Source organism: Sebastes fasciatus, chromosome 19, assembly GCF_043250625.1.
Source record: "Sebastes fasciatus isolate fSebFas1 chromosome 19, fSebFas1.pri, whole genome shotgun sequence".
NCBI classification, from domain to species: domain Eukaryota; kingdom Metazoa; phylum Chordata; class Actinopteri; order Perciformes; family Sebastidae; genus Sebastes; species Sebastes fasciatus.
Window position 1 is genome coordinate 13,047,907 of NC_133813.1, and position 27,767 is coordinate 13,075,673.

At 41.0% G+C, this 27,767-nt stretch overlaps 1 protein-coding gene across 5 annotated transcripts in view; it reads left to right on the plus strand.

Annotated features, from left to right (window-relative positions):
* Positions 1–27,767, plus strand: part of garnl3 (GTPase activating Rap/RanGAP domain like 3) — a 76,374-nt gene that overhangs the window by 17,787 nt on the left and 30,820 nt on the right. For 4 of the 5 annotated variants that reach the window (XM_074618033.1, XM_074618036.1, XM_074618034.1 and 1 more), the window contains exons 2-4: positions 9,701–9,770; positions 25,823–25,897; positions 27,464–27,563. In XM_074618033.1, the coding sequence (XP_074474134.1) occupies positions 9,701–9,770; positions 25,823–25,897; positions 27,464–27,563 (245 nt within the window). Of the gene's footprint in view, positions 1–491; positions 738–9,700; positions 9,771–25,822; positions 25,898–27,463; positions 27,564–27,767 lie in introns of those variants that run through there. The other variant, XM_074618035.1, reaches the window with a different exon arrangement.

Genomic DNA, 27,767 nt, shown 5'->3' on the forward strand with positions numbered 1-27,767 from the left:
TATAGGATTATAGGACATTTCCTGCCTTATTTCTGCTCCTAACTTGACCAGGACATATTTGAGAGCAGGAAAAACACTTAAAATTCATGTTTCAATGCACCTTCTTATATATTTTCTCAGTGCTCACACCGGATGATGTGCAGCCTCAGTCAGTCTCTGCATCCTCCTGACATCACTTTGCGCTCCAGGATATTGTAACTGTCGAGAGAAGCAGCTTCACTGTAATTGCCGGTGATGTAACAGGAGCTGAAAGAAAGACGAAGAAGGGGGGAAAAAAAACAAAAAACGATAAGAATAATCTGCTCTGAATGGTTGCCTTTTTGCTCCGCAGAGCCTCCAGCAACAAACTGGTGGATTGAAAATGCACCATTTATGTGAGTGAGAGAGGGAGGGATAGAGAGAGAGACAGAGAGAGAGAGAGAGAGAGAGAGAGAGATCACCCAGTAAACACACACAGCTTCCTATGGCAGAGCCTGTTCCGCTTCATCATCATGCTGTGACCAGTTGCGCGCAAGAAAGAGTTCGACCACCAACCGGGTTTTGGATCAGCTGTTTGTTGGAGTTTGCGCCGCAGTGATGATCCTGTAACTGGAGGAGAAACACACGGAGAGAGGAGGGGAAGAAAAGAGACACCGGTTTTTTGTTGTTGTTGTCGCCTTGTCCGCTGGACTGACATCGCATGGGGACATGAACAGTGTGGATCCAGCCTCTAACAAACTGTTGACTTTCAATCAGCGGTAAAGAAACCAAACCAAAATCCTCTTATACTCTTACCTGTGTTTCTTCACACCTCTCATCTGTTGAATGCATAGTCTGTCTGTCGTCGTCTCTGTCATATCTCTGCAGCACTGGCTTCTTTTTATTATGCAGCCAAATAGCAAATGAGACAAAAGCTGGAGACACCTGCTCCATTTGTTGGTGCGTAAAAGTGCCTTGGATCAGCTAATGATGTTTACAATAATTGGGAGTTTTTGGTCTAGTTATGTATGAAGGGCTGCCACCTCTCATCTGTTGAATGCATATATATATATATATATATATATATAGCTCTCTGTCTGTCTGTCGTTGTCTCTTTGTCATAACCCTGCAGCATTGGCTTCTTTTTATTATGCAGCCAAATAGCAAATGAGACAAAAGCTGTAGACTCCATTTGTTGGTGCGTAAAAGTGCCATATTGCGCGCGTTGGATCAGCTAATGATGTTTTACAATAATTGAGAGTTTTGGTTCTAGTTATGTATGAAGATGCCATAATGTATTGATCTTTTACTTTGGGATGGCTGGCAAAACTGAGGGTCACTGAATCCACAAGTCTCCAGTCTGGAAGTATTGACGCTCCTCAACAGACTAAAAAGCTGTTGTGGCTGAACGCAGCCACAACAGCTTTTTAATTGAACCTCAGCAGCTGGATGCTTTATGCTTTATGCAGCTTTTGTCGCCAGTTTTATGAATTGTAAAATCAAAATTCATCCGTGTTGCTTATTAATTGATCTGTACCCCCCTTTTTTTCTCCAGGAGAGTAGATATCTCAGTATGTACATGGACGGAAAATAATGAATTATTCATTGCATAGCTTCTCAGTTCAAGGTAGAGTGGAGGTGCATGCAGCGACAGTATATGCGGCCACACTGATGGCAGGCATCTGGCTTTAAACTGTGCAGCCTGAGTTCAGATGTAGTCCAAGGTTACTCAGCATAGTGTAGCTCATTTCCAGCCTCTTATACTTAGATTGATGTGAAAATGCCATGCTGCAGCTCTTTACCAGGCAAGAGACACCAGGCAAGGCTGCAGTGACACTTGGAACAGAGAGAGAGATCATATAGTGAACATAAAGCTCTTATGCTGCCAATATAGAGGAGGCGCCTCCTTCTCATGCTGCACCAATTGTGCAGAGAGGGAGGAGTGGAGAGCCAGAAATGTCCTGAAATTTCCATGTAATGCTCTAATGACTTATTATGGCTTGAATTGGCTTTTATTATTTCTCTGTTTTGTGTGAGAATCATCTGCATCTTCGTCCAGCTCATCCTCATATTTCTAGTTTCTATACATTGCTGTAGTAAAATGACTTTTTTTATTAAGAATAATCTAGATAGAAAAGTGTGTGATGGTTTAGTATTCGTCAGTGCATGTAGTGCACCAATCTGTAACTTTAACTTTTAAATTAATTAACAATCAGGTCTTATAGCGCATGGATGAGATAAATTCAAATTGGTTTAAATCCCCAAAATGATTTGCAAAGCTCCCAAACTGAACCTGTTATTTGGCTGAAAAAAGACCAAAACACCATCTATCATTTAACATTTTAACGTCACATCCCTGCAGTTATATCTAGGAGCTGCAGCAGTCGACTGACATTTAAATTATTTAGATTGTCACATGCCCGACGTGGATGTACTCTGAGACAGAAAAGCTGTTGAATGTTTGATAAATTCTGAATGTTGGGCCTTTTTATAGGTTTCATTGTCACTCTCAAGAATCTTATGTTTGCTCTTATAAAGCCTGTTGGCATCAAGGTCTTTTTGGCTTTTCTGTCTTACACAGTCTCAAAAAGAGCCACTTAATGGAGTGATTTAAGAGTTTAAAGAGTCATACAGTATTTATCAACCGACAAAAGGATTGGCTTTTTTTTCTGGAGCAGCACTTGGAGGTTTAGTGTGATTTATACTTCACATTTCACTGTACTGTATGGAGCCTTTCAGTGGCGACTGTCCATTGTCTCGTGACAGAAACCACAATTTATACTGTAACCTTTTCCCGTACTCCATTACTGAGGGCAGCAGTTGAGTAATGAATGTCCATTTTACCTCGTTTCTGTTCCAGAGCGATTTCTCTTTGCTCCAAGCTTTCAACGTCATTTTTCTTTGGCTAACAGCCATTATGCTGCTGGAACGTGACTGAACCGCTGTGGTGCAGAGTTCAAGTTATGGTTACATGCGCAGCTTTGAATGCTGAATAAAGGTCTCAACTGTGTTAAGCAGCATGTTAGGAGTGTAACGGAACAGGACAGGCCTATAATCAATCACTCCTTTATTATCGCAAGAAGACTCAAGAGTCTGAAGCCATGCTGGCAGCTCTGTCAGCCTGTACTGTACGTAGGCACAGCTGTGAGCTAAATGCTGATGACAGTACCCTAACATACTCACAATGACGATGCTAACATGCTGATGTTTAGGTATAATAAGGTATAATGTTTACCATGTTCACCATCTTATTTTTGTGTGGTGGCGTCAGTGGGCAACCTCCAGGTCTGAAATGTGAAGCCAATGCGGAAGTGCCTTAAACTTGCATTCTATCTAATAGCCAGCAGGGGGCGACTCCTCTGGTTGCAAAAAGAAGTCTGACTTCTCATTTGATTTATTACCTCAGTAAACATTGTAAACTTCAGTTTATGGTCTCAGTCACTAGTTTCAAGTCTTCTTCAATACAGCATGATGTTCATTTAGTAAATTATGGTCCCATTTAGAGTCAAATAGAGCATAAAGAAGGGTATGCTTTAGGGTGTGGCTACCTTGTGATTGACAGGTCGCTACCACAGCGTTGTCCAGTCTGGGAGTTGTCCTTGTTTTCGTCTTATAACTTTAACCCTTTCACAGTGCGTTTTCAGTTCATGAAAGTTAATAATAACCTTTTTGGTCGCCTAAAAATGTCTTATTCAACGTTCTGTTGTACTTAGCTCCACCCTCTCATGTCACTTCCTTCGCGAAGTGTCACTCTGTCCGCCGTGTTCAGTTTATGAAAAATAATTATTAATTAAGGTTCCTGCACAATTAACAAGCTTTTAACAAATTAAAACAGCAATTTATATTACAATTTTTTCTAATTAATTTACCTTTTTTCACAAGAAACATCTGGTGGCCAAAAACAATCTTTGGCCCGTGGGCCCCACTTTTGGCAGCCCTGCCATAGAACCACAAAGCTAGCATGGCAAAAAAAAAAAGGAAAGATATAAAGATATAAAATGGGCATCAAACCTCATAATATTAGTGCTCTTTAAGCTGTATTATTTTGGAAAAATAACTGAAAACATCCATTAAAATAAATCTTGGATCAAACTCAGCACTTACTTTAATTTGAAGTAAAATCATGACTGGGACAAATTTGAATTTCCCCAAGAGGGTGAATAAAGTATGTTCTATCTGTTTCAATCCTTTGTTTTGTTATAGCGAATAGAATAATAATTCCTAACAGGGTGAACAAGCTCACACAGCAGAAGCTCTTTTTGTTGTTGCTAACACGCTGTTCTTGAAATCTAAATATGTCATCTCCACTTAATTCCCAGAGCTCTGTTGACAGGTACATGTTCCTCATCACACTCAAGGCACTTTACTTCCTCGGCTCGTTCCAACTCTTTAATAGGTGTCGGCACACCTTTTTGGTCTGACAGGAACCACCTTGTGCAAAAACGACTCTTAGTTCACCACCTCCTTCATGTGTTAAAATATCTCTCATTTTTAAAGCAAAAAAAGCTAAAATTGGACGCTGAATATTTCCCCCAAGTGCACAAGGAGGCATTCTCAATCTGGCACTTTTCCTTTGGGCATTATACAGCCAAGTGTTGTGGTTTTTAAAACATATCTTTGTGTGTAAGTGACTGCTTTGATGCATGTATTTACTTAATCCAAACCAAGGTTATGAAACAAAAAGTCTCTCTTGAACCACAGCCACTAGAGAGATGTTGTTGATGATACATGCACTTTCAAAACAAAAAACCTTTAATATCTAATTTCATCTCTCATTATTGCCTTTTAGTTTTAGAACATAAGATGCCATCCATAAATAACTTTAAACATCACAAGAAGCCTTTATAGAAGGAGATGAGCTTCACTAGGAGATGGGAGGGGTTTTCATTAGGAAGGTGGGCGGGGTAGTGTCACTTAATCTTTCCACCACCAAGGTACAATCCTTCTCATGACCCCCTCTCAGAGGAAAGGTGAAGGGTAGAAAAGATAGCAACCTGGTTACTGAGAAGAAAAAGTGGGAGCACATAAAGGTAAAGGCTGTGATGGAGCACGTGTTGTGGTGGCGCTCCAGCAGACCCCACCCCGATCACCAGTATGTATAGTGAGTGGGTAAGGAAACAGTGATGGATACATTCTGTAGCATGGACGCACTTTAAAATGCGTCCTTTAAGCTTGAGTGTGCATTATGTATTAACAGCCCCACTCTGCAGAGAGAGAGAGATAGAGAGAGAGAGAGAGAGAGAGAGAAACCAGACCAGATAGGCGAAGAGTTAAGGAGAGATGTAAGAGGAGTGGGGGATGTGGTCCAGAGAGCTTGAGGAAACAGAAAGCATACAGGTCATATCACCACTCAGACAAGATATATGCAAACACAAGCTATAGAAAATACCTCCTACCATGTGCACACCAGCCAATTAGACTGTTATCAGGCTATTAAATAGGCATTATCGGTTGCTATAAGCCCCATAGATGTGAGTCAGTATGGGCCTACTACACCCACTAGTAGGTTTTATCATCTATTCAAATGGTAGATCACCGAAAGAAGGTATAAAAGAAAATGACAGCGACCTCTAGCAACCGTAGCACTGAAGACAGGAGCAGAAGCGGAAGTCAGGCGCTGTAGTATAGTCAGGGTGAAACTCCATATGGAGTGGAGGTCGGGGGTAATTCATGTGACACAAAACACAAGGTTTCACCCAGGAGACCGGGGTTTGCATCTTGTGTGAAACCAACATGTAGTTTTCTGACGTGTTAAGTTTCACTTTCCCTTTTGAACCATGGTTATTTTAAGCCAAAACATGCTGTTTTTGTAGCCTAAACCTAAAGAAGCCTTTTTAGTTTATGTTTAAAATGTAACATTTCATTCAGCTTTACAACGTGCTGTTTTTAAGTTTCACTTTCACTTTTACAACACAGTTGGCTTAGTAGGCCCCTAATGACACATCTATGGTGCTTATAGCGACCGATAACGACTATTTAATGGCCTAATAACAGTCAAATTGCACACACACACGGTTTACCACTCGCTGCTGTATTTTGTAGATTGCTGGAGACATAAAATCAGGTTTTGGGTAATGAGGTGAAGCATGGGTAGAGCTCATGGCGGTATAATGAATACAACGATATAAAACAATCTTTTTGGATGGGGTGGGAGCAGCAAAATAAATGATATGTATATCGACACAGATTGGCCCTTCCCAAGTTGATAGGTTGTTGTGTATCATAGTGGTACATGCAAAATGATTTTATGTGTGCACATTTTTAGGACCAACTCTTAGTTGTTCCGACTTAAAGGTCACCTATTATGCAAAATGCACTTTTCCATGTCTTTTAAACATCAATATCTGTCCCCAGTGTGTCTACAAGTCACCATAGTATCATAAAAGACCATCCTCTCTCTTTTTCTCCTGCTCCGTTTGTCCGGAAATGGGTGTCGAAACAACGCTGCGCAGCTTTTCTTTTCTTCTGACGTCATTTGAGAATTAGCCATATAAGGGTTTCCTGGTCGAACCAGAGCAGGCTTCATGTACTCCCATCATCTAAATATAACATGTTCTTTCACAAAGGCTTTATGTAATTACACTGTTTAAACAGATGATATTTATATATTATATATATTTGATGTCATGCATGTAGCAGAGTACAGGTAGTAGTGACTGTAAGCAACACAACACATTTCTGTTTCACAGTCAAACTTTATTTGAGTTGACAGATGACAATATTAATTATTCACAGCATTTGTAATCATCTCACCTGTTAGTTAGTTATGTTAACATGGTACAGGAGAAAGTCTTCAGCTCTGGTAAACTATGGTAAGCTAAGCTCCGGTGGTCTGTAGTCATGGTAACACAGAGACAGCTACTACTGTAAATAATATACCATTACTCTGATCTTCCATACATTTATCTTTTAGCAGAAATAATGAACTGACTACTGTTTCACATCTTCTATTTTCCACCCTGATGGTCGCTGTGTTTACACACCGTGTCATAGCGGTAGCATGTAGCTAACCCGTTAGCATGTAGCTACATGCTAACGGGTTAGCTCTGTATCTCCATGTAAACAGAGCTAACCCGTTAGCATGTAGCTACATGCTAACGGGTTAAAATACATCTATGAACCTGGAAATGAGCATAATATGAGACCTACAGAGCTACAGACACAGAAATCAGCACTTTTGGAAATGGGCTGAAACAGAGGTTATAGAGACATGCTGGAATGCATGATCTGATTGTTTTTTTGAAAAAAAAACTTCAGAGACATGGTTTGGAGGTGTCTGAGACCTATAATAACTAGTTTAAATGGAGTATAATATGTGACCTTTAAGCATGCTAAATATTAGCTTTGTGCCCCTTTAGCCTGTGAGCAGAATATTCGTCTCTCTGTGTGTGAGTCATGGCTGAAACAATAACCTGAAAAATATTCATAATGCATTTGAATGCTTCTTGTTTCTTTAGTTAGAGTCTATAGTCAAGCTAGCAGGGAGGCTTTGCACAGGCAGCAGTGCTTCGAGCTTACTGCTAATGTATGGCTAATGCTAATATGCACACAATGGGGGTGTTAAGTTGATGTTTAGCAAGTATGATGATTACAGTATTCACCATCTCAATTTAGTGTGACAGACAAGAATAATTCCTTTTCAGGCAAAAACATTTCATTTGGAGGAAAGCTAATTTCTTTCTTGTCTCAGTTATTACTGTATTTTCAAGACATGTAATTTCATTTTGGATGTAAATGTGTATTTAGACTTGTCACTGATGCACACTATGCAAATATGCAGTGATACAAAAAGAGGAATGCAGATAGGTGATGCAGATCCTTGTCTGTGTGGGTTGATTGTGCGTTGATTTGTTGGTAATAGCGGGATTGCGCTCCTCCTTACCTGTGTTTGTGTGATTTCTCCATCCATCTCCCTGTCTATTCCCCATGTTTCAAGTAAATACCGTCCACAAAAGCACTATAAAGTTGTACACTAATGTTGTTAAGAATTTGTAATACTTTGTTGTTGTTCATTATGAGAGCAAAGTGCACATTTTGTAAGTTTCTGGCTAACTCATTAATAGCATTTAAACTAGCTGTCGGAGACCTCTTTAAGCTCCGCGCTGTTATAACGCAGTTGTTTGTTTTATCACCGTTAGAGGTCTGTTAATGTGTTGAGTGAGCTAAAGTGTTTAAATATATTTCATAAGCGAGATTTAATGCTGTAGTAGAATTTAGATAATTTAGAAAATGGTACAAAAAGAGGATTTAAAGGGACTGTTTGTAACTTCTTACACGTATAAATCAATCCGGGTCGGTGGCTACGCTTTTCAGACTCAGACTCTAACACAAACTACACGGAAGCACCAAAACCGCAAAGTTATATCTAGTGAAGCCCGTCTTGCGAAACAGTGTTGGCCGCGGTCGGAGGACGCGGGGGACACCGTAGCTTTGGTCTCCAGGGCCGGAGTCTCTGCTCCTCTGCCTGCCTTCACTCACAGCTGGCTCCGCCTCACGTGCATGTGCGCACACTACACACTGCAGAAGACTTCGTAGCTCTGAGAATATCTAGTGAATGTACAGTGGACGTTTGTGCAGAAATAAATGCTGCAGCTCCTCCAGACCAACAGAGGTTTTCCGTGTCTTGTGAAGTGACGGGGGCTCCGCAGCGAGAAACGTTATCGTCTCTGACCGGGTGCCGGTGATCACTCCGTCCGCGGTCGGGAGGCTGAAGCAGGAAAAGCCATCACTATTATCAGCAGTGATTCATGGAGAAACCTTCGTCTGGTCAGCTAACATTACTGCCAAGCAGGTGAAATATAGAGTGATATTGTGGTTTTAACTGACGTGTGTCGCCTCACTGTGTTGATCAATGCTCTTTCATATCTATGTAGAGCGAGCACAAGCGTGAGCCCGACGCTGACTTTCGTTGACTTAACAGCCACAGGTGTCGCTGTTAACAAGCATTTCTGATTCTTACAAACAGTCCCTTTAACTGTGTGTTGAGATGTGTAGTTTTGTTTACATTCTTTAAAATGTACAGTGGTGGGTGATGGGAAAGCTGTGTGTGTGATTTCTTCATCCCTCTCCCTTGCTATTCCCCGTTAGCATGCTAACATTTGCTAAAGTGCACTTCAAGTAGCAACAGTAGAGGTTGATGATGGCGTCAGATGAAAAGTCATGGGATCGCTGTCTTTCTTATATTTGATAATGTTTCAGTAAAGAGGCTTTTATGGCCTCATAAGCTTCCAAATAATCCAAAAAACTTAAAAAATACAGGGTGTTCTTTATATTACCGTAAAAGACGTTTCAAACTTGTTCTTGTTTCTGATGTACGTGTGTGTTAGTCTTTCTATGTAATAGCGATTGTGTCTACTCTATGTGCTCATTTGGCTATTTGACCAGCGGTCTGCTCTCCCAGCCAGTCTCCATCTATCACTGTGGCTTAATTCAATTAGGACCCACGTCTCAATCAGAAATGGGGTTGGCCGGCGCTCCCGGCCAGTCACCATGCCACCAGCAGCCCCGCCACATCGACAAAGACTCAGACAGGAGGAAGGGAAAGAAAGAAAAAAGGGAAGAGGAGAGAGAGAGAGAGAGAGAAAGAAAGAACGTTGGGAGAACAAAGTGGGCATGAACAAGGAGACAAAGTGAGATTAAATAAAAAGACTGGAAGAAAAGCTGCAACAGGTTATGTATGTCTGTGATGTGTGATGATGGAGGACAGAGAGGCCATGTGTCTGACCATGCGTTTGTGTTGCAGCTCTGCCTCGGAGGACTTGGGCTGCAGGCGTGGAGACTTCAGCAGGAAACACTATGGTTCGGTGGAGCTGGTGAGTCCCACCCACAATGCACTCATCTGTTTGTCGCTCTCTTTGTGTCTCCTCATTCTCCTCGTTTATTCTTCTCTCCGTGATCTCCTCTCCCTTTCTGCCTCTCTCTCTCTGTTATTGCCTTCCCCTCTTTTCTATTGGCATGGACGGACAACAGAGGGTGACTGATGAGTCATGACGTACTGGGTGTGGTCCAGCGATGTGCTTTTGCCAGCGTGGATCACAATGGGTGCTCCACTCTCACACTGATGCAGGACTCTGCTGCCTGCTCAGGCTCCGAAGTTCATTTGTTTTGTTATGACGCTGCTGGTGTAAAGCTGCAGCACAGTGTGTGTGTCTTCGTGGTTGATTACCAAGCTGTTGAGTCATTGTTGCTTTGGGGGGAGTATGTTGTGTGTGGATGAGTGTACATCCCTCCGCTGTGAGCCGCCTGAGTCTGTGCATCCCGATAGCCCGGAGGGACAGGAAGTCCTAGGGTTTCACGCTGGAATCGTACTTCCTACCAGGGACATATTGTGGGTTTGTCCATGAGTGCTGCGCACCACGTGTGCGACTGATTAGTGTTGAGGAGAAACCACATGCTGCATATCAGCCCTAGCAGACTGACGCCACACACAACGCTGCTGTGTGTGGGGGTGTGTATGTGAGAAAAAAAGAGAGAGAGGGAGAGCAGTATCCAAACACTGTGGTGAGTGTGAGCCAGGATGAGTTCACTGATTATTCAAAGTGTGCCCGATGCACAGCAGTGCGAGACACCTCTTTCTCTACACATATGACTTCGTCATCTTCGTCACCTCTGCTACACCTAGAATATTTTTCTCTGCTGTACAAACTACAAATAGCAAACCTAAGGGTCTTCTGTGATCTATCATGATGCATAAACTATTCAACTATGAGATATTAAGACAATATGCAGCATTGGTAGATTAGTATATTGGATGAAAAGATTGTAAACAGATGTGAACATCCCAGGTTTGATGCTAATAAGAGGCACTGGTCCTGTTGGAATTACCTCCCTAGATGTTCACCGTAGGCTGCAACTAATAATTATTGTCATTCATTATTAATTATTAATTAACAAAGTCCAAAATCCAAAGATATTCAGTTTACAATTATATAAAGCAGAGAAAAAGCTGCAAATTAGCAAATGTTCAGTATTTTTGCAATTAATCGATTATCAGTGTTGTACTGTATGACCACATCTGGCGTTTGATCAACTGCCTAATATGACCTTTATGTTTACATTTACCTGACAAGGACTCTAGCTACCATGTGAGTTATGATATCCGCAACAAAGGAGAATGAAGTTAGCGCCACATAACTTTGTTTAGAGGAGGTTGGGGTGGATGGATGCCAGCAAAGGGTGTGACTTGGACTTGCTAAAAATATTTTGTGGAAAGCACTGACAAACGACATTTGGGACGTCAGACCAGAAAGCACTCGTGTCATTTTGGAAGGCAATGAAAAAAATTACCTATTTTAGTGGCTCCTTCCGGTCTTTATGCTAAGCTAAGCTAACCACCTGCTATTTCTAGCTTCATATTTAACATAGTAGTGATCATGAATGGGATGCATCAGACCGGTACATACGGTTACTTAGCAAAAAGTCAAGGCCGCGCCTCTTTTTGGGGGAGAGAAAACCAGAGATCCCGTAGACGTCAATGCAATTTGACATATGTTTAGATTGTAATTTTGACATCTTTGTATGTATTCATTTCTTGTTAAACAAACATTTGTTTTATAGGGGAACACATCAGAGATCAGCGTTTTTGGATTCATTGTTGACACGACCATCTACGCCGCGACTCTTCGGCATAGTGTTATTAATTTAAATCAGTTTGTTTAAGGTAGAAATTCAGAGACATGTTTCAACTTCCTTAGTTTACACTGTTGCCGTCATCTACGCAGGATTGTTTTCCACTAAAAGGGGCGTGGCGATGAGACTCAGAGCCTACTCTGGATGATGTATTGCCGGTCTGATGGATGACAAGCTAGCATAAAGTACCCCATCACTGTGTAAAATGGACATTAAATTTACCCAAACAGAACCACTAACTTCTCTACGACGTCCTATTTGGACTTGATGAGTAGTTTATGTTAATAACCGGCACCAGCACAGCCTCCTTGGTGTTAGTTAGTTAGTATTACGGCCATTTAGAAGTGCTAAGGAAAGACTGGTAATTCAGAACTACCATCTCAGTGTCGTAATTAGCAAGAATTAGTTAAATCAAATAAGTATGTAAGTGTATTGCCAAAACAAAACTCATATTAATCTTTAAAAAATAATCCTTTCCAGTATGAGTCAATTTTTAAGATATGGCAATTCCTGAAGGGATAAAAAGGCTGTGTGGTGTGTGTGATAGAAGAGTAATGGAAATTAATGGCAGGGCTTGATAAACCCAGGTTGATCTTCAGAAAATAACCTCAGGGAGGATAAGCACATGATGCCAAGCTTACGTCTTAGCAATTATCTTCGGTCCTTGACTCTGCAGTGAAATTAAATCTCTGCTTTTTCTGTTGGAAAGAGAAATATAATTGCTTGTGTGAACATACAAGGAAAAGTGTTTTTAGTCCGCTCACACTATTTAAGGTTGTGTGTCTCCAGGGGAGCTTCGTGCAAAGGTCGGGACAGATTCAGGTCCTGATGCCTTTTTAGCCAACAAACGGCTCCTTGTGTTGACAGTATTGAATAAGTGCGCTCATACAGTAGTCTGTGTGTCTGTACAATGTGAAGATATCAGCACCTGACATTTCCATAAGAAGCATAAAAGTCATAAAATGAAGAAAGTGTGATCATTTTCTCTTGAATATCCATGATTCTGATATTGGATACATGTCTCACTTTGAAGATATTTAGCTTCTTGCTTGCTTGGTATTGCTGTATATGTCGGATGAAAGGTAACAAGAACTGACAAAAATATGCTTGAGGTAGTTTAGAAACAATATATTTGTTTTCAACTATAAGATGTTCTGCTCAGTGAAAATTCTTTAAAAAACTAATTTAAGGGATTCTCATGAAAAACATCTTTTAATGTGTTTATTGTTAAATTAATTGTTCCATCCATCCATCCATCCATCCATCTGCAACCGCTTATCCCGTTAGGGGTCGCGGGGGGGCTGGAGCCGATCCCAGCCGACATTGGGCGAAGGCAGGGTACACCCTGGACAGGTCGCCAGTCCATCGCAGGGCTGACACATAGAGACAGACAACCATTCACGCTCACACTCACACCTACGGGCAATTTAGAGTCCACAATTTAACCTAACCTGCATGTCTTTGGACTGTGGGAGGAAACCGGAGTACCCGGAGAAAACCCACGCTAACACGGGGAGAACATGCAAACTCCACACAGAAGGGTCCCAAGCCGGATTCGAACCTGCAACCCTCTAGCTGTGAGGCGCCAGTGCTAACCACTGCACCACCGTGCAGCCCTAAATTAATTGTTAAATAACATAATTGTTAAAAAAAAATGTGATTGGACAGCCGCGAAAATTGAGTATCGGTCGGGGTATAATACATAAGGTGTGACATGAAATGTTTGACTACCCACTACAAAAAGTGAATTCACTAAACTGTTCAATTATATTTTCTGTAAATCTCATCGGTCTGATGTTGGATAGCTTTCTACATGTTGCCACGATCTAATTCTGGTGGAGAAATACTAAATCCTTTCATTATATTCTAATTTAATGTAATAATTTTTGCTTAGAATTTGACAAATTTAAAGATGTTTAGGTTAAAAAAAAATACAATGCTTTGTCTTCAAAATTCACCATTTATAATTTATGTATAAAGAAAAATAATTCCCAGAAAAAAACATGATTGGTCCAATAAATGAGTGTTACATTTCTTTGTTTTTGCCTTTAGAAAGGTCTTAAAAGCATTAAATGTAATCACAAATTTGTTAAACTGAGAATACAATATATATTTTAAGGCAAACATTCCATGTATGCAGTATTTTATAACACTTTCTATTAAAAAATAACTATTTGGGAAAGTTAACTATTAAACTTAATGATGAAAGTGCTCTTTTTTGCCGTACCTCTAAAGTTAAGTTACAGTGGCCGCAGTATAACCTCGATTACAACTGCAAATCACTTCAACCTTTGGGTTGAATCTTGTTTCTAGACACGACACTGACTCCAGTGTATTCCACTGCTTTGAAGAACATGCTTTGAAATGTCTCAACACAAGTGGGAGACACAGATTGAAAGCAGGGTCTCCCTAATAAGAGAGACCAGCATAAGCAGAGCCGTGACTCATCCTGCCTGTTTGTTTTATTTTTGGCATCATGGAAGCAGCAGTAGCAATTGCCAATAAGAGCAGGTACCTCCACAGGCGCTGTCGTGGTTCTATGATTCACCGTAATCCACACAAACCACTTTTGACATGACAGAAGTGTGAAGGATCCGGTTACATTTCAGCGTAATTATGGAGAGTTTGAAGTAAAAACTCTGTTTTCTAAGTGTATTTGATAAGGAAACCTGAAATTGTAGGAATCAGGGACACTTTTGAAAATGAAAAAGTGAATTTTCTGTTATAATGAGACATGAGGATTGCTTTGTGTGAAGCCTTGTGAGCATCACATCTTCAGAATGACTTTACCTACATTCACTCTGAGCTCATCAGGAGATCGGTGGGCAGTGGAATATCACTCACCGGTTCGCTACACTGGAACATTTTAATCATAGGATTTTGTTGGCTAAGTTATCCTGAATAAAGACGAGAGTGTGGAGAATCAGTGGTGTGGAAGGTTCCTATTAACCTGTGTGCCAGCACACATCCACATACTCGTCAAAAAACTCATCCACCCAAATGTGCAAACAAATACTACATGACGCCATCTGCATTTATAGGAAGAGACTCAAACACAAAGGCAACTCCCACCCTGTCTTGTCACTTCATTCGGTGACAACTCCACCGTCCACTTTTTTAAAAGCTTTATTGTGTGTTGCGCGTTAAAAGCTGAAGCCGACAACAATTAAACCCGTTTCATCCTGACACAACCGCTTGGAAGAGCGTGGCGGTGTTTTGTTTTTTTACCAGTGTATTGAATTGTCTTCATTTGAGTTGGACAGATGAAGGCGGTGACGGATAGGAGAGAGGTAGGCGCTGGCTGTCTCCGAATGTGTGTGGTACACCACACAGGAAAACAAAAACACTGTTGGAGGTATTGAGAATAAAACCCTTTAGACACACACACACAAACTCTTGTTGATTTTGTTTCCGTGTGTGTTTGGCCATGTGCATTTCACAGCAATGAAGGCTACTGTGTGTGTGTGCGTGTGTGTGAAGAGCAATGTGTTGAGAGGTTAGCTGTCAGTCTTGCACAGTGACTGGTGAGCAGACGGCTCCACTCCCACCTGCCTACCAGTGTTACTGTCACCGCCTCAGAGGCTTTTGACTGCACTGTCACACTGAATTTTTCCCCCGTATGTGCGTCTCGCTATGTGTTACTGCGTCTGTTTGTGTGTTTGATTATTTTGTATATCAAATATTCACCCCGCGTTACCTTGAATTCTTGAAGAAAACATTGTTTTTCTCTCATGCCTCTGTGGTGAACGGAGAATAAACACCTCATAGACCAAGTGATAAATGGAAATAATCATTAGTTGCAACCAGTGGGCAACCTACGGAGTCTGAAGCCAATGCGGAAGTGCCTTAAACCCGCATTCTTTCTAATATCGAGCAGCTGCGACTCCTCTCATTCAAAAGCAACAGGTTCCGGTGCCGCCACGCGCTGCTCATGCGGGCGGTGTGGGCACGCCCTATGAGGGAAAGTGTTCGTCCAATCAGGTACCAAGTTCCTTGTGTCTAGTGGCAGCCCATCAAGCGTCTAATGCTGGGAAGCGAGGTGATCCTTCACCATAACTGAGCTCTCTACAGCCTCTTAAAGACAGTAATGTCGGCCGGGATTGCTGGCGGTCTTAGAGGGTTTAATAATTATATTTTAGGGATGCTGAGATGAAATTGAAGTGCGCTTGAGCACCCCTAAAAAGGTCCAAAAGTGCCACTGATAAACACACACACATGCTCAGATATGTGTGGACACAAGACAGCTTTCTGAAAAGGAAAACACACTCATGACTCATAATTAGAGCCACTGAGGTTTACCACTGGAGAGCGGCAGGACAGTTAGATGACTGTAGTAGTTACAGTAGTAGGTGGTACTCGTCACCTAGATTCACACGGGAAACCGTAAACTGACAAACCCTCCCATGAAACTGCATAGGACATTAGCTCACCAGCGCTTCTTTAAAGTTTCACATGCAGATGCTCTGTGAAGCTAATGATCACAGGGCTTTCTGAGAGGCCTTTATCTTCTATACTTTGAGGTAGTTTTTCTGTTTGAGCTCAATTGCCTGTTTGACACTTTAATGAAGGGCCAAATGAAACTTAAATCTGGAACCTGGAGGTTGTTGTAGCTCCTCTTAACTCTGCATTTCTTGGTTTGTTCCCTTCTATTTCTCATTTTCATGACACTCTCTGTCTCTTACATAGATATAGCTGTGTTGCCATCTACCGTTGTGAACTTGATCCAAGTTTCTAAAAACAAAGTGATGCATGTAAAATTCTTGTTGTCTAATTGTTTTTTTTTTAAACGCATGCAACTTCATCAGTATGCATTATCTCTCTGGGTGTCTCTCTGTTCTATAGCACAAGGTCTAACAAGAAGAAAACTCCATTATAATATGCAGAAGGATGAAACAGTGGTTTGTCATTGGGACCAATATCACATCCGACCTCAAAAATGTCAGTTTGGAAGCATAAAAGTAATTTAAAATAGTCTACGTCATAGAGGGTGCCAGCCAAAGATTAAACTCTCTCTCTCTCTCACTCTATCTCTCACTCTTGTCTCTCTGCATCTGTCCCTCCTCCTCCCATTTTCTCTGATACATAACTAATAGTCTATTAAAGCAGCTGATGCATGGCGCTCTGCTGCTGCTGCTGCGCTCTGCGATCCCAGGCTTCACTGCAGCATCTGCCCACTCTTGAGGGCCCTTAAAGCTACTGCACCCACCCTATAGCATGACTGCTGGGTGGGCGGGTGGGTGGCCCGATCCCTTCAGCGCTAGTCATTAGATTAGTCATCGCCAGTGCTGCTGTCGTATAAATGGGCAGATTATCGGCGCGGGGCTGTTGTTAGCGTGCTGGATTTGTCCTAGCCGCAGGCAGAGTTAATGCTAATCAGGTGCAGTCAATGGCTACATGGCAAACAGCCACATTTATCTTTGATTTACAATTTTCACCTCTAATTTTCTCCTTCGCAGGTAGGCGGTTGTTATTTCACGTCTACCGCAACATCATGCATTATATATCATTAGTTGCGTTGCAGGGGTCTTTCACTACATGTGAGGGCTTTTTGTAAGCATGTGATCAGTTTGTCTGATCGCAGCTTGGAAGGGAGGAGCTCCTAGAAATAACTTGAAAACAGCCATCTGTATGGTTATAATGTATGTTAGTACACTAAATTCATTCTCAAGTATTTCAAATATAAGTCTGGATATTCTATATTTTCTAATTTAACAATTTAAAAAAAAAAAAAGAGAGTAAAACCAACAATGAAATGATCCCACAAACAAGAATCGTCTGTGTATCCAAAGCCTGATAAAGCTTGTTCCTCTGTGCCAAAGAGCTTTATTGTTGTCAAAAAAAACATTGAAAACACAATGGACTTCTGTGGCACAGATGAATCAGGCTTTGACTACACAGTCAATATGTGTTAGTAGATTCAGTTTATTGTTGGTTTTGGTCTTGTCATGGGATTTCTCGATTTCTTGTATTGGCAATACGGGGCCCACTTTGAGAATGATAGACGGAGCGATGTAAAAGAAAAGGGCAGATTTTTGTTCACCACACATTTCACTTCCTTCTCTAAATGCAGCAGCTGTAGTATTTTTACTCGATACTGTCTGAGTCATCGGGTGACCTGTGTGACACACAGACATTCATGTCCACACAGCTCTCAGACTTTCCATCAGTGCAACCTTTAATGATAACTCTCCTGATCTCATGTTCCACCTCCTTACAGTATAACCTTAAACAACTACACGCGCACACACACACACACACACACACACACACATAGTCACTTTCTGTCTGGCTTCACTGTGAGTGACCTAACCAACGCCAACTGAAGCCCTGCCCTCTTTATTACTGTTGCTATGGCTGACAGATTTATCACTCTAAAATCACCATCATTTTGAAAACACTGGGTCTTTGTTTTCACACAAAAGCCGGCCTCTCATTTCTACCTGGCGAATCTGTATAGGCTAAGGATCTTAATATAATAAATAATATTCCAGCTCGCTCACTCTCAAGTCGTCAAATAAGGCAGCTTGATCAGTGGCGCTACTCTTCAAACTATGACGCCAAATACGTGTCCGTAGTTATGACGGGAGCAAAGGAGGAAGTCAGGTGACATAGTATAAAGAGGAGGACTCCGAATTTTCACCCAGGAGACCAGCGTTTGTGTCCCGTTTGAAACCAAAAGTCAACATCGACTTATTTTAAATTACGTAACGTTGGTTACGTAGCGTACTTAACTTACGTCACATACTTAACGTAGCTTAGTTGACTACGTAACAAACGTAGCCTAGCCATTTTAACCCAAACCACAATTTTTTTCCAAAACCTAACCAAGTTGTTATGTTGCCTAAACCTAACCAAGTTGTTTCCTGTGAACACTGAAGTTTATTTCGAAAAGTGTATGCATGTAACAAACAGAAACTGACACTAGAGGGGTACCTATAGGGCCACTGGCCAAGCTGCCGTATTTGACAAGTTGGGAGTAAGAACATGCTGAATATTCATACGACAGCTACTCACAATACTGCTAAAAGAAAGAATCCAAAGCTTCATCTCCCTGGCAAAAAGTTAGCATCCTTAAACAGTTGATAATCCATGATGAAGACACAGAAACAGTAGTGTGCTTGTGTTGCAGTGTAGAGCTAGTTAGCCCTGGAATTACAATACTGTATTATTATAACTATAGAAAAACATACTTGGTCATGTGACACAGTGGTTAGATTTATACTTAAAAGTTTGTGTTTTCACACAGTAGCCTATGCTTCACTTTGTTACGAGAGGAAAGGATTTCATGATGAGGAATGACTTTGTCAAACGTAGCAATATCGTAAGTTTGAGCTCCCACAGTTGGCTCCCACACAGTGGATGCTCCAGTCTCTAACAGGTACTTTTCTTACATATCCTGTATAGTAACCAGAGGGCAACCTCCGGTTCTGAAAAGTGAAGCCAGCAGGGGGGCAACTCCTCTGGTTGCAAAAAGAAGTCTGATTGTATAGACGTCTTTAACCCTTTCACAGTTTGTTTTCAGTTCATGAAAGTTAATAAAAAAACTTTTTGGTTGTCTGAAAATGTCTTATTCAGCATTCGGTTGTGCTTAGCTCCACCAAAAATCCAAAGCATGACAGGGTTGCAATACAAAGTCCTGGTTGCTTGTAGAGGAAGACCTGATAACAGTTTATAGATTCCTCTGGATACTTTCTTTCTTTATTCGTTTTCTTCACCCTCTTATTTTCTGCCTCTATTCATCTCCTCTCTCTTTTCTCTCATCCCTCACTCACATCTTCCCTGTGACTGTGCACCTGGCCTCTCTTCATCACCCCCCCCCCCCTTCCCTCCCTCTGCTACTTACTACTTCCCTCCTCACCCACTGCTCACTTCCTCTCCCGCTCTGCCGCCTATGCCTCCGTGTTCTCTGCCTTCCTGGAGGATTGTGAGTGTGCATGAACAGGCCCACTGATGAGATCAATTATCTATCAGCAGTCACAAAAGTATTGATTTAATACCCCAACACACACACACACACACACACACACACACATATGCATCTCTCTCTCCTTTGTCCCGTGGGCCTTGGGGAAATCAGAGGCTCTCTGAGTACGCCGTGAGCTCGATTGTGTTTGTGAAATGTTCAAGTCATGCCCTAAAATGGGAGCTGTTTAAGTGTGTGTGTGTGTGTGTGTGTGTGCATCTCTTCTCTGTCTATAAAGCTCGAAAGCCTCGTCCCTCTCCCATGGGGTTACGCATCGTGGAGACGGCTATTATTCTTTTATCATTCGGCTTTTTGTTGTCATTACACATCCCTCTTTCCCTCTCTTCCCCAGCGACCTCATCCTTCATTCTGTCCCTCTCTCTATACATTTGATGCCCCTTCTCCTTTTTTTTTTTCTCTCTCTCTGCCCTATCCCTCCACCATTGCTCCTCGGCAGAGGTGAGGTGTTTTATGGGCTGTTTGTTAAAGCATAGAAGCATAACTGGCTGGCCCCCTTTCTCCCCCGTTTCCTCTTCCCCGCCTCCCCCGGACCACTGGGGAATCATTGGAGTGCAGCTTTTCCTTCTTTGCCACTCTTCTGTTGCATGATTTAAAAGCAGCGGTTGAGTGATGCATGCATGTGCGTGTCTATGCACACACACACACACAGACTCCCCAGAGCGCTTAATGGCTCCTTTTCTCCTGCTATTTTTCATTCTTTAGCCCAAAAAACAGCAAGAAAGCCTATTCACACGCAGCAGCACAAGCGCTTACCTAAACGCACGTTTAATACAGAATGTCACACATTTCTTTCCTCACACACACACACACCATGGAGGAGGTGCATTGCTCTGTCTGAACGCTGCATTGGTTCCCCCTCCATTATCCTGCGATTGGACGGTTAATGTTGCAGGAGGCGAGAGAAATGGAGGGAGATAGTGAGAGGCCTATAGCTTCGACATTTACTGTCCATTTTTCCGCGCACACGCACAGATCTGAACGGAAAGCTCATTCACTCACACATAAACACCGGCCCCATACCACCACACGAGGAAGTATGCAGAAAATATATGTTGTTTTCAGGCCTATTAATGAAAGGAGAGAAGGCAGTATTTCCTGCAGCCTCTCCTCAGCCAATTACCGCACAGAAACCTCTCTGTCGTTTATCAGAGCTTCGCACCTGCAGTAAACATGCTCGGCTGGATTGTATTATCTCATTATATACAGTATACCATGGGGAGAAAACGCAGCAAGTGCTTTACAGTATACTTGTGTGGGTGGGCAAAATCAATGTCATATAAAAAGGAATGTTTTTACGATAAATAAAACACCTTTTGTTAGATTGACATTTTGCTTGGAATCACTAATTTGGATATATAATCATATCACAATAAGAATCCCCTGAGAGACAATTTATAATCCTATTTAATTGGTAATCAATTAGTCGATTGACTATTTTGACAATCAATCAACCATTTAATTCATTTTTCAAACAAAAATGCCAAATAATCGCTGGTTCCAGCTTTTTACTTCTGATGACTTGCTGTATTTCTTTGTCTTATATTATAGCAAAATAAATATCTTTGGGTTTTGAACTGTTAGTCACCCCAAACAAGCAATTTCAAGACGTCACCTCGAGCTTTAGCAAATTGTGATTGCCATTATTCACTACTTCGTGTCAATAGACTTTGTATCAAACGATTAGTCGAGTAAATACTGTAATTGGCAGATTAACTGCTAATCAAAATAATCATTATTTGCTGCGCATCTTTGTTTAGGAAGGCAAAATATGAAACATTTAAGTTTAATAATTTAAGTTATGGCAGATGAGGAAGAAAGGCCTCTTGTCAGGATTAACTTTATTCTTGTGGCATTTCTTGTCTTGTCTTCTGTCATTCAATTTACAATTTTAGTTATTTTGTCTATAAAAATGTCGAAAAATGTCCACAACTCAAAGATATCAATAATCAATTATCTAAATAGTTGGCAAGTAATTTAATAGTTGACACCTAATTGATTAGTCGTTGCAGCTATAGCACAACTATTGAAAAATGTGCTCATAAATACAATGTTATTTGAAAGTGTATAGAAGTACAGATGATATATAGCGGTGTCTTGTTGTTTGGCATGACATAAAAATAAACTATTTATTCATTAGCTACAATATGTACGCCGCTTTCTGATCCAACTCCAGTAAAGCTGAAGCTGCAGAATCTCATTTAAGAGCTTTGTAATCCCCCAGCTACAGTCCTGCATATCAGATTTAATTTAGCATGAACAATAAAGTCAGCATGACAGTTATTAATGATTTTATTCAGAATGTAAAGCTCGAGCCTTTCATCCTCACTTGCCCAAAGGAATGTTTTGAATGGACTTTAACCCTCTCTCTCTCTCTCTCTCTCTCTCTCTCTCCCTCTGTTTCCACGATAAGTGCTCTCTCATCACTTTCCCTCGTTACTGTTCTGTCTGACATGATCTAATGAGCTGCTGAAGTAGGGCACACGCCACCCACTCTTAGTCAAACTGATAAACACTGCTTAGTTTTGTCCAGGTTGTGCTGGCCATTCACAGTATGGTTTTAGATATCTGTTAGACCCTTAGAGCAGGAAAACTTCACTTTAACGAGTTTTATCTGAGAGTTACGTGCAACTTGGTGACCTGCTTTTGATCATATTCCGGGTTTTACATGGAAAATGAGAAACCTGGTTATTCATATCCATGTATGCATGATCATTAGAGTATTTCCGTATTTTGTCTGCCTGCAGGTGTGTCTTTGATTCCTGAACATCTCAGCCACTCATTTCTGAGTTACCTCAACAGTTGATAATGAACACCAGCATCTCCATCTCGTCACTGGAAATAGAAAATGAGCAACAATATACAGTTATACTATGATCTGCATTACTGAAGTCAGACTTTGCCTTTATTTCGGCATGTTTATCACTATTTCCATTACAATTAGGGCTGTCAAAGTTCACACAAATTTGTTTTAACGCCACTAAATTCTTTAATGCATTAACGCAACTTGCGATTTTTAAGTTATAGCAGGCTCAGTTTTAAAGCTCAAGTGAAGATGCTGGCATCATATGAAACTAGAAAAAACCTAAAGAATCTATTGGTACCAACCGTGTCATACTAGCTTGACGCCAATGAGGCTAAATAACACTCCAAACATGCAGTTTGGGGCAAGTCATAGTCAAGTCAGCACACTGACACACTGACAGCTGTTGTTGCCTGTTGGGCTGCAGTTTGCCATGTTATGATTTGAGCATATTTTTTATGCTAAATGCAGTACCTGTGAGGGTTTCTGGAAAATATTTGTCATTTTTTTTGTGTTGTTAATTGATTTCCAGTGAGAAATATGCATACATTTTCATAAAGCAAGCATATATGTTGAGAAGAATATTAAATACTTGACAAATCTCCCTTTATGGTCCATATTGAACAGATAAAAAGTGTGCGATACACTTAAATTACAATATGCTGAAAGGTTATTATGGAATTTTTGCCCAATGATGCCAAAAATATACTGCCTACTGCCACTTTAACTACGGACAATCATGCGATTAATCACGATTAAATATTTTAATCGATTAACAGTCCTAATTACAATGTAATATAATAATTAATGATCATTGTTTACCATCATATTTACAGTTTTACTGACAAAGTACTATGTAACTTTAGTTGATGGTGCACCTGCGAGCATGGCAGAGAATGGTCAGAAACCTGGATGAGATGTTGTTTGTTCTCTCTGTGTCCTCTGTTTCATTTAGAGATGCATCAATAGACAGAAAACTATTTTGTTCAGCGACTAATCGTTTTTGGGCTTTTTTCAAATAAAAGTGCCAGAAAATAACTGTTATCAGCCTCTCAAATATAAAGATTTCCTGCTTTTGAAGAGTTGGTTGGACAAAAGAGATGTTTTAAGACGTCACCCAGGACTAAGGAAACTAAGATGGGCATTTTCTCTCCATTTTATGGACTAAACTATTAATTGAGACAAAAATCTGCAGATTAATAGATAAAACAATATTCCTTAGTTGTTTCATTGTGTCTGTGTGCACTTCCTAGAGGTCAGTCACACTAAGATGTACATTTAGCAGCTTTTCATGTTCAGTCCTTCTCTCAGAGGAACTTCCTTTTCACTCTCTTCTTGCTTGGCTCCTCCAGATTCAGGCCATCTGGACGTATCACAGTGTGTGTGCAGGGATACACTGCCAACTCTTTTTAAACTGTACATGTCTGCAGAGCAGAGACCTCTATCGGCGAGGGGAGCAAAAAAATAAAGCACATCGCCAGTCAAGACGGTCAAAGAGCAGAGGGCAAAGACGCAGAGAAGAGAGGAAGGAGGGGAAACGGCAATAAGGGAGGAGAGGCTCTGCGGTCCGTTGCCTGGCAACAGAACATCATTCAGTGCGATGGTGTTGGGGGGGGGGGGATAAAAAGGAAAAGGAGTCGTGAAGAAGAATAGATTGAAGGGGGTTTGGTTGATGTCTACAAGGATGAGGAGAAAGTGGCAAATCACTCATTACTAGTGTTGTGATAGCAGCATCACATGTAACATAGCTTTTACATTACTACAATAAAGCTGTCAGTCACACCAAGATCAGATAAAAGATGTCAGTATTGGCTCCACTGTTACAGGTCTAAGAACATGTAAACCTTGACCTGACACTGAGAAAGGACTGCAGCCTTAACACACATGCACACACCCTCTTGTACCCATGTACCAGTCATACTGTATACTATAAAGATGGACAACATGACAGCAAAGAGTATAGAAGCACAGAGACAAAAAGAGCCGCTGCCGCTGTTTTGGACTGAAAACGCTTACTATATTTATGATATTTCATTGTTTAACACAGGCCATTTTGGTAGAATATGACTATAAAATAGAAATAACTTTGTTTTACTTTTGTACAGCATTTTTTAGTCAAACATTTTACTGGCGTCCGGTTGTCGCTTTCAGTCCAAAACGGCGGAAGCATAGCTCTGCAGCTGGGCGCTGGTGTTGCAATGGAACGAACAATTAACTTTCATTTCTTGGCAATATACGTTCTTTGATGATGGCTCCCCCAAAAGTGAAGCCAAAACATCTGGATTGCCCCCTGGTGGCTGGCTGCAGTACGGATCATAAAACCCGCCTCCTCCATGTTAGCAGATGGGACATGGGCCAAACTAAAAAGCCAAAGTACACGTCAAATACATTTTCCCCAAAGATGGTTTCTGTCATTTTCGGTATTTCTTATCACGTTGATGTATGTTCAGGTGTTCCATTTTCCTGATAAGTTTGGTTTTAATTAGTTATTTGATGCTATAAAAAGGGGGTGAGACGTCATGATTGACAGCTGCGATTCTCTCTTGCTAACGAGCTGCGGCCATGCTCGACTCGTGATTGGTTCGGGCGGGTGACCTCGATACCGCGGCTCCACCGCCTGATCACCACTGCGCAGACTCCGGCTCCAAATGACGCAAAAATCTCAAGATGTTGGCTCCCGTATCCGGGATATTTTGGCTTCACTTCTGTACAGTGAGAGGAAGTGGAGACCCGTCATCCATCTTTATATACAGTCTATGGTACCAGCCAAATATAACACATTTTCTATATAACAAACCTACCGACCGCTGCCGTTTGCATAGCTAAAATTTATGTTTTACTCTTCTCCTAAGGTTTACGTAGGTAACGCTAAATCATCAGAGTAATATATGGAGTGCTGCCATCACCTAAATCTCATTCAACTCCCTGCAAGAAAGCCAGTAAGCGTACAGTATTTCCCAGAATGTGGAAGCATTTCTTTAAGTTGTACATAACTTAGAGGATACAGTACATTCTGTTCTCATTCTTCCACTCGCATTAACTGTCCCATTTCGCTCTCATAATGTCTCCTCTCCAATGCTGTAGTAGAGAGAGGTGAGTCAGCAAGAGACAGATAATAGGGCGATAAGTAGAGGGTGGCAGATGTGAGAAAGAAAAAAAGAAATACAGCATAAAAACAGTGAAGGGAGTTGGAGGAATCATTGCAAAGACTTATTGATGGTTGGAGAAGTGTGAAGGAGAAGACTGCTGAGGACAGATACGTGTACGCTTGTTGGACTCATGCTGCTGTTGTCACATGGAGGTGATTTGTCCACCGTGCTTCCTCTTTTCCGTCCGTGATGATAGCCAGCTCTAATGTATTTATGACCTGCTTGATACTGTCTGCCACAAGTCATGGTTTGTCACATGTCTAATTTTAAACATGTCTCCCTCTCTCTCTGTCTCCCTCTCAGCTAATTTCCAGTGACGCAGATGGGGCCATTCAGAGGGCAGGGCGCTTCAGGGTGGAGAATGGATCGTCAGATGAGGTCAATACAAAATAATACACTTTTGTGCACACATGCATCCCACCCATCCACTCCATCCTACATGCATCTAGAGTTGCCTTTTGTTGTCCTGAAACCCCCTTAAAATGGTGATGAAGACACATTATTATTAAATGATACAGTAACTAAATTAAAGGAATAGTTTGACATTTTGTGATAAATGTGCTTTCTTTCTGAGAGTTAGATGAGAAAGATCCATAATATTCTCATCTGTATGCTTAATATGAACCTACAGCCAGGAGACAATTAGCCTGCTAATCCCCCAACCAGCACCTTTAAAGCTCACTCATTAACATGTTAATCTTGTTTGTTTAATCTGTACAAAAAATATATATTTGTTTTTTCCTACATTCCTCCCATTGTTGCTTTTTAATTGCTAAATATCTTGTATTCATAGTTTATTTTTTTCTGGTTGCTAAAAATGATTCAGATTAAGTAATCTGAGACATTTGGAGAGGAAAATACAGTAAGTGTAGAGCTCTCAACTCTTAAACCTATGCCACCTGTGATGTGTTCACACTGGCTTGTGAAATTAGGCAAGCAAAGACAAAAAAAATAATGTTTTTTGATACTGTATATTGCCTAAAAAACAAAAATATGTTATTTTTTTCTGAAAAAATAAATAAAAAACGCAGAAAAACATGCATTAGCATAGTGAGGTATAGTGACACATGGAATATCACTGACTGAAAGACACTCTATTTTATATTTATTTTATATTTATAAATGCACCAATGGGTATCTGCCCCAGTGCTCTTATTAGAAGAATTAACCTATTCTTGCCTAATGCAGGGAAATCATGTTGTCCATCAGCCGTCCTCCTCATCATAATACAGGGGTTACCATTCAATATATTGAGATTTTTTAAAGTCTAGTTTTAGGAAAACTGTCATAGTAGAAAGAACACACCGTCGTATCAGAAGAGTGGAATCCACATTTGCATTTATCACAGTCGCTGTAACATCCAACATCATAATCTGCCACAAATCCTTGAATGTAAACTATTAGTTAAAAATCAATAGTATTTTTGAGAATCAATACAATATCACAAAACATAATATTGCGATACTCAAGTGTATCAATGTTTTCTTACAGCCCTACTATTTACTATAGATTGACAACATTTTCACAGCCTTTCTTCTCATACGTCTTCTGTTAACCATACAGTATATTATACTCGGTGCAGTTTGAATCGTTCCCAGCATTTATTGCTCATCTTTGTTGCTTTTTATGTCCGTTTCCGAAAACACAGCTGCAGTGTATGTCTATAATAGTCCCCTTTCCTCATGTGATTCACTCCATTGCTTTTGTCTCACATCTTGGTATGGATTTTTTTCCATTATGGACACAACAATAACAGCAAAGAGACTGACTGTAGCTGACTGTGCCCAGGCTTTGACTACTGTATCTGATTTCCTGACCAAAGTATGGTAATCGTTACTGCTGCATTGTGTAATAGTTTTCCACAGAGAGGACTGCTGTGACTCGAGCTGTGACCATCATGATGACAATGTGGTGTGTGTGTGTGTGTGTTTGTGTTACAAACAGGCGTTGGACTACACGCCAGGAACCTGGAGGAGAACTGATGTCCATCTGGAGAATCCAGAGTACCACACCAGATGGTTCTTTAAATATTTTCTGGGAAAAGGTCAGTGCTGCTATGTTTTAAAAAAAAAACACAAGCACACACATGGAGTAAGTGGAAGATAAAGAGAGAAAACACAGGGTGAGGGAGAACTAAAACATCCTGTGAATTTCTTCCCTGGTCCACAGGACGCTTCTTATCTTATGAAGTCAGCCTTGTCCTCACGCTGCACCACTCTTCATTCAAGGCCAAAACTTGTTAGCATCC